At 35.6% G+C, this 8,261-nt stretch overlaps 1 protein-coding gene across 1 annotated transcript; it reads left to right on the top strand.

Annotated features, from left to right (window-relative positions):
- The first annotated feature begins 7,250 nt into the window (after window positions 1-7,250).
- On the top strand, window positions 7,251-7,886 carry LOC143592409 (uncharacterized). The gene has a single exon (XM_077072338.1). It carries the CDS (start codon window positions 7,251-7,253, stop codon window positions 7,884-7,886), a length of 636 nt encoding a protein of 211 aa, XP_076928453.1.
- The last annotated feature ends 375 nt before the right edge of the window (window positions 7,887-8,261 follow it).

The following is an 8,261-nucleotide window of genomic DNA, read 5'->3' as shown; positions in this document are numbered from 1 at the left end:
ACGTGTGACTAATTAAGTTCTAAGAACTAAAAATAAATCATATATACATTTATATAATATACATAAGATATGCGTGTATATTGGACGAAAGAAAAAGTGTTGTAATAGTTTTTTTTTTTTTGTTTTTTGTTTATAAATATTGTGTTGATAAATAGTTGTTTTAAGTGTGTTATGCCTTGAATTAGTTTATATATAAAAGAAGTGTTTTCATATTTATATTGATATTTTGAGTTTCTATGATCAGTTGGTTTTTATTTTAAATCAAAATTATATGTATCTACTTTAATAAAAAAGAAATATAAGTCTTGTCACTTGTCAATTTAATAGCTCTTCTCATCTTTTTTTTAACAAATTTCAATATATGATTCTTATCTTTTAAGTCATTTCAATATATGAATTCAAGCTTATGTTTATTAAACATAAATCTTAACCGATTCATTCACTAACATTAATGGTGAAATAAGAAAATAAGGAAATATCAAACTTGAAGTTGCAGGCCTGTCAGAATAAAATTTTAAAGTCATAGGTAATTGCAAATTAAAGAAAATAAAGGTGAATCATTGTCGAAGAATTTGGATTTATATGGAAATAAACTACAATTTTTTTTAAACTAGGATTCGAGTAGTAGTGCATAATTTTTTATATAAGATTGGTTTCAAAATTTTCTCATGTACATTTGAACCCGGGAAAATGCATATTCTCTTTATTTTCTACAAACATTTTGTATAAATATTGCAAATATAGATAATACTTATTATATATATCTTGTTGTTTAGCATCAAATCATTGAGGCTGAATATTAAAATTATAATCAATGTTTATAATGATTTACTAAATGAATTATCTATCATTTATTTATTCATATAACTTGGGTTTCAGCAAAAAAAGATCAATATTTAATTTTTAATATTTTCTTTCATCACTCAGACCAAAATACTTTAGAATCATATATTTTATGACTTGGTTTATTTTTTTTACATTTAAATATATTTAGTTGTCTTACAAGACAAATTACTTAATTAAAAGCATTAAAAATTTTAAAGCAAAAAATCTGTTTTAATCCCATCCCACTGTTTTTGTTTTCCATAAATCATTTAGTATATTGCAACCTAGAATATTATCTTCATCAATAATTTACATAATTTCAATATTATATTAACTTAATAATTTTGGTTTTATACAAATATAACGAATTGGGGTTATGCTAGTCTTATATGCTCGTTAGTATATAATTAAAATGCTTATTATGGTTTATATTCAAAATAATAAAACTATACACAAAATTTAAAAACAAAAATACAGTTATAACATTTATTATTAAAATATGTTAAAAATTCATTAAGATTCACACCTTAATTATAATGTAACTTAATACAAATATTTATTATTTTTATATTTTTATTATTTGTAACTTAATTATGCTCCTCATTGCGTGTCAAGATATTTCATTTTCATATTAATTTAAAAAAATATAATAATCTGGTTAAAATTCATTAGTTACCATGCGTTCGTAAAATGCGAAATCTTTGCTTCTTCTTTTTTTCTCTATAAGTTGTTAATATATATATATATATATATATATATATATAAATATATATATGTCGATTAATTAAATATTCCAACAACTTCCTATAATAGTAACTAACATATGGCAAGGGTGGTTTGGTAATTATATAATAATTATTATTATTATTATTGTTGTTATTATTATTATAAATCCCAAACACACCTTTTCTTTCTATTGGTGATCAAGAGCAAGAACAATGGTGAACAACAATATTCTCAAACAAGGATTTTACTTTATTCAATTGAAATCAAAATAGAACTGCATATATAAAAAGAAAAAGACCTAGGCTTTTATAGCCATACAATCAAACATAAACAAACTAAAAAAATCAGAAAAATCAGGAGCATTACTTGGTCATAGGATGACCAACGTCTCTTATTCAAACTCAAAGACTTAGCAATTGTAACAAACTTCTGACTCAGCTTAATCCCTTGCACGTGCCTGATATATGTGAATTATTTTTTAACACCCTCCCTTAATTCACATTCTTTAACTCCAAGTAAGTATCTAAAATACACAAACTTTTCTCTTGGACGAGCCTCTGTTAGGACATCTGCTACTTGATCATCAGTGCTGCAATAGTTCATCTTGATATGCATTTGCTCAACCATATCTTTGATAAAATGAAACTTTAATTCAATGTGCTTAGACCTGCTGTGAAGAACCGGATTCTTTGATAAACATATTGCAGACTTGTTATCACAATAAATAGTTGTGGCACCTTCTTGTTTCCATCCCAGGTCCTCTAACACTCTTCTTAACCATATAGCTTGACATGTGGCACTAGTAGCAGCCACATACTCAGTTTCCGTGCTTGACAAGGCCATTGCTGACTGCTTCTTTGCATTCCAAGTAATTGCACTTCCTTCGATTGTGAATGCTTGTGCTGAAACTCTTTCTATCATCCATGCATCCGGCCCAATCACTGTCTGAATACCTTACAAGCTTAACTTTTTTGCCGCCTTTAGACTTCTCATACCATAGATCAAACTTGTTAGTATCTTTCAAATACTTCATATTCGTTTAACAGCTGCCATATGCAATTTTGAGGGAGACTTCATAAACCTTGACATATAACTGACTGGAAAAGCTATATCAGGTCTAGTATGTGTAAGGTACATCAATCCTCCCACCATACTTCTATACATAGTGGGATTTACTATGTCTGCCCCATCATCAATCTGCAACTTATCATTAGGATTCATGGGAATACTTTCTTCATTGCAATTACTCATACCATGTTTTTTAAGCAGATCGTCAACATACTTTTCTTAAGACACAAACACCCCTTAATCAATTGCTTAATTTCTAGCCTCAGGAAGAAATGAAGAAGCCCAAGATAAGTCATCTCAAAACTGGTCATTATTCCTTGTTTAAATTCAGCAGCCAACACATTGCATGAACTAGTAAATAATATCATCTACATAAATGCATACATAGATAATTTCATTATCACCAGTTCGTTTGATGTACAATGTAGGCTCATTCTCACTTCTTTGATAACCATTGTGAGTAAATAAGTTTCAATCTTGGTATACCGAGCCCTCCGGGCCTGCTTCAATCCATATAGAACCTTGTAAAGCATGTACACATGGTCTTCTTTGCTTTTAATCACAAAACCTTCAGGTTGATAAACAAATATCTCTTCTTCAAGATTTCCATTGAGAAATTGATTTCACATCTAATTGGTACAATAACCAACCTAGATAGGCTGCAATAGATAAAATCAATCTTATTGTTTCAAACCTGGCCATAGGAGCAAATGTCTCCTGACAATCAATTCCTTTTTTTTTGTAAATACCCTTTTGCCACCAGTCTGGCTTTATACTTGATCACATCACCTTGAGGATTCACTTTAGTCTTGTATAACCATTTAACACCAATGGCATTCCTGTTGACAGGAGGTGGAACAAGTTTCCAGGTGTTGTTGTGGTTTATTGCATTCAATTCTTCTACCATAGTAGCCCACTTCACCATTTTACAAGCATCATTATAAGTAAGAGGATCAGTGGTGGCTAAAGTAAATTGACAGGATTGCATCACTTCTTCAAGGATTCTGATCTTCAATGGTGTGGTACTAGAATCTGTCGGAGCAATTCGAGAACTAGCATTAGTTGGAGTAACAAATGAAGGAGAAGGTACATCACCTTGATTTGAACTTTGACCAGGTTCTGAATTTGAAGGTGTATCATGAGCTGCTTCATCATCTAACTGTTGGAATCATCTTCTAACAACTGATATGATTCATTAACCGTCATGCCTTTCCAATCCCATTGAGAATCTTCAAGAAATTCCACATCCCTTATTGTATTTATCTTTTTAGTGACAGGATCATACAACTTATACCCTTTAGTCTGTAAAGAGTATCCAATAAAGATACAGTTGACTGACCTATGATCAATTTTCTTTCTCAACTGAGATGGAACTAGACCATACGCAATACACCCAAACACCCTCATATTAGTTACCACAGGCTTTCTATTCATCCATACTTCGAAAGGTGTTTTAGAGACAAGTGACTTAGTTGGAGAAAAATTCAGAATATGTGATGCAGTAGCAGCAGCCTCTGCCCAGAAATAATTAGGAAGTTGTTTTGCTTTCAACATGCTTCTAGTGAGATTTAAAACAGTTCTATTTCTCTTTTCGGAAACCCCATTCTGCTCAGGGGTGTAAGGAGCTGCTAATTCTCTTTTTATTATGTTAGTTTCACAAAATGAGTTAAACTCCCTTGAGCAGTACTCCCTACCCCTATCTGTCCTTAAAACTTTGAGTTGACGGCCACGTTGTTTTTCAACAAAAGCTTTAAAGATTTTAAACTTAGTAAAAGCTTCAGACTTACTTTCCATGAAGTATACCTAACACATTCGAGAAAAGTCATCAACAAATAAAATAAAGTACTTACTTCTACCAAAGATAGGTATTTGCATTGGACCACTGTTTTGGTCAAAAATCGGTCTAAGGATCAAGTAACCAAGTTCGTGTGTGAGGATTGGGGCTTGTATGAATAAAATGATCAAAGTAATAACTGTAAAGGTTGAACAACAAGATTTATACGAGGAAAAGCCCTTGGTAACTAGTATCCGCTGGCATAAAAACCTCGGGTAGTGAAAACTATCACTACCAATTATATTGAACTTAAAAATATTACTAGAGGTGGAATTAAAGCTGATCGAGCTTTGTAAATCCTTGTTTCTTGTCACCAAGGTTAACTGAAGCTTGAATGACTCATCGAGCTTTGTAAATCCTTCTTCCACTTTCACTCGTTTCTTGTCACCAAGGTTAACTAAAGCTTGAATGTCTCATCGAGCTTTGTAAATCCTTCTTTAACCCCAGTCATATGGTTGGAACACCTAGAGCCAATAAACCATAATGAACTGTTGGTGTGTGACTCTGAGTTGGCCATTAGTATGAATTCTTGGGACTGTCCTCCCAAAATCTCTTCATCAATACAGGTAAGAAACAATCTTTGATCATCATTCTCTACCGGTGCATCTTCTTGTTCTGCAGCTACGTTAACATGTGCCTTATCATTATACCAGCAATCCCTCTTTACATGGCTAAACCCGTTGCAATGATAACATTGTGGGCCTCGACCTCTTATCCCTGACCTTCCACGGACTTTACCTCGGTACATACCACGACCTCTATCCCGTGGACCATTTGAACCCCCTTCATTAGGGTTTCTTCTTTCATTTTGCATGGCTTGTAAAGCCTATTCATCTGTCCTCATATCGTTTTTGTCATCATCAGTGCGCCCCAACATCGTTTGTTCTTGTGACTGTAATGAACCTATTAACTTCACCAGAGTTAATTGAGATAGATCATAGGCAACCTTAATAGAGGGCACCACATAATCGAATTTGGGGTTCAAGCTTCTCAGTATTTTTTCAACAACCTTCTGATTAGTCACTTCTTTACCATAGGCACGCTTTTGGCTCACAATAGCCATAACTCGGGGGAAATAATCACCTATCATCTCTCCTTTCTTTATTTGCAGAATCTCAAAGTCTTTTCTTAGACCTTTCAACTTCATAGCTTGAACTTGGGAGTCTCCCTAGAACTCGATCTTGAGGGTATCCTAAGTTTCTTTAGCACTTGATGCAGAGGCTATCCTTGGAAACAACTGGTCATGAACACCTTGTTGAATCAAGGCCATGGCTTTGGCATCCTTCTTTATGGCTTCACGATAGGCCTGTGCATTAGTATCTTGTTTAGTGACACCAGCTTCAACAAGGTTCCACAGATCCTTGGATCTTAGGATGGTCTTCATACGGATGTTCCAATGCTTGTAACCCTCCCCTTTGAAAATTGGGATTTGGGAGTTGTTTCCAGGCTCACTCATTTTGGTAGGGTTCACACAGGCTTACAATCAGGAAGGGATATGCACTCACACACCTTGGCTCTGATACCACAATGTTGGTGATCATGAGCAAGAACAATGGCGAACAACAATATTCTCAAACAAGGGTTATACTTTATTCAATTGAAATCAAAATAGAACTGCATACATAAAAAGAAAAAGACCTAGGCTTTTATAGCCATACAATCAAACGTAAACAAACTAAAAAAATCAGAAAAACCAGGAGCATTACTTGGTCATAGGATGACCAACGTCTCTTATTCAAACTCAAAGACTTAGCAATTGTAACAAACTTCGGACTCAGCTTAATCCCTTGCACGTGCCTGATATATATGAATTATTTTTTTTAACACTTTCTTTCTTTCTTTCTTTTCGTTTTCTTCTTAAAAAAACACTACCATCCCAACAACAAATGCATGGTTTGGGTGCCTTTGTTAATTTAATCTAGTTTGTAGATCTGGGTTTGGGTGTCATTGGAATTGCCAAGCCAGAAAGTCGTGTCTACGTAGCGGTGACATGTTGGTTTTCCAACCATTATAATTTGCAAAGGTAAGTATTTAGGATTTAATTATATCCCGTTGGTTTTTGAAATTTGTGTTCTTAATTGAATTAACTGATAGTTTTTTTAACGAGTGGCCGTGGGATACCGGAGGTCTTGGTTGTAGATGTTGCTGTAGCAGTTGTCACTTTTCTTTTAGCCGGAAATGCAATGGTGGCAAGAAAAGGGATCGCGGTGCGGGGAAATAGAGAAGACGACTAATATAGTGTGGGGTTAGGGACGACAATTTGAAACAGAGATTTCTAGACGTATCCAATAATTCATGTATAGTTTGTCGGATGAAGATTTGAAGATGCCAATAATACACATTTGCGTGTGAGAGAAAACACCTCAAATCTATGATTTCCTTTTTCTAAATTCTTGTTTAAAACTTGTATGTATCAAATATGCTATAATATTGCAAGTTGCCGTAAATGAGCCAATTTGGTTAACCATTATATCAAAAAATTAGTAAAATTATTGAAATAATACCCGATATTCACTATTAAAGATAGAATATTATCAAATATTGTATTACCTTTTATATATTATTAGTCTCCTCAATCAGAGCCTTTTAGTTAGTCTCCTCAATCATAGCCTTCTACTTACCTAATTGATATATGAACTCCTGAATATATACATGTAGACTTTTCAATGTAAAGCATTCTTTGAATTATATTACTTTACATGGTATCATACCTATCACGATCTTGACCTAATCAGCCGCCGCCCTCATCTCCCACAACCCTACCTTCAAGCAAACTTTTCTTTCCTGTTTCATCACGATGGAAGGCAACAATGCTGAAACCACCCAAACCGTCGCCGGGAAAGCCCTTCACCTCGTGTACTATGTTACCGACATTCTACGTAAGGTGCGAGTGCTAGACAGATCGAAGCTGTCCTATACGTCGTGGGTCAAACTGTTTCAGCTCTATGCTCGTGGGTACCGGGTCATGCATCACATTGATGGTATATCGCCGCCGGCTACAACTGACCAGGACTACGCTACCTGGTCAGAGATTGACGCGATTGTGCTTCAATGGATCTATGGAACCGTGTCTGACGATATTCCAGTACATGTTTTGCAAACCGACTCTACCATGTTTGAGGCTTGGACACGCATCGAATCTCTTTTTCTCAACAATAAGAGTTTGCGGGCGGCCGCTCTTGAACTTGAGTTCAACAATCTCACCCTCAAGGCCATGCCATCTCTCGAATCCTACTGTCAAAAGCTTAAAGAGCTTAGTCACCAGCTGAATGATGAGGACTGTCCAGTCAACAATCAAAGGTTGGTTTCGCAACTCATTCGTGGGTTACCTCGTGAATACGACACCGCAGCGGCTTACATCAACCAAACACTTCATACTTGGAAGGTTGCCTGCTCCATGCTTCAACTGGAGCACAACAGGCAATCTGCTTGAGACACCTTTTCCGCACCTGCTGCCCTTGCTGTTGTCTCCAACGAACCACTACCTCAAGATAATTCATCACAACACAACCGTAGGCGGGGGTTAAACCGCTCGACTAACCCTCTCCGTACCCCACAACCCTCTAGCTCTGGCCCACGTGGTCGCGCTCAGCCTCCAGCCCCTGCTGCTGCTTAACAGTCGTGGCCCACTACAGCAAACCAGCCCCAATATTTGGCAGGTTGGACCCCACCACCTTGTCATTTCCCCACTCAACCTAGTTGGGCCCAACTATGGCCGCAACCACAACCATGGAACAACCATAGCCCACCACAACCGTCGCCATGGGATAACCGTGGCCCATCTCAAAGCCACCAAACAGCCTCATCA

The sequence above is a fragment of the Bidens hawaiensis genome, unplaced genomic scaffold (genome assembly GCF_021521415.1).
Source record: "Bidens hawaiensis isolate Kalapana, Puna unplaced genomic scaffold, B.hawaiensis_p1.1 tig00040740_1, whole genome shotgun sequence".
Taxonomy (NCBI): Eukaryota; Viridiplantae; Streptophyta; class Magnoliopsida; order Asterales; family Asteraceae; genus Bidens; species Bidens hawaiensis.
The sequence above is the reverse complement of the archived record's forward strand: the minus strand, read 5'-3'. Positions and strand labels throughout refer to the sequence as shown.

Excerpts from the sequence above, each read along its gene's own strand:
- LOC143592409 (XM_077072338.1), top strand. The coding sequence starts at position 7,251 with ATGGAAGGCAACAATGCTGAAACCACCCAAACCGTCGCCGGGAAAGCC.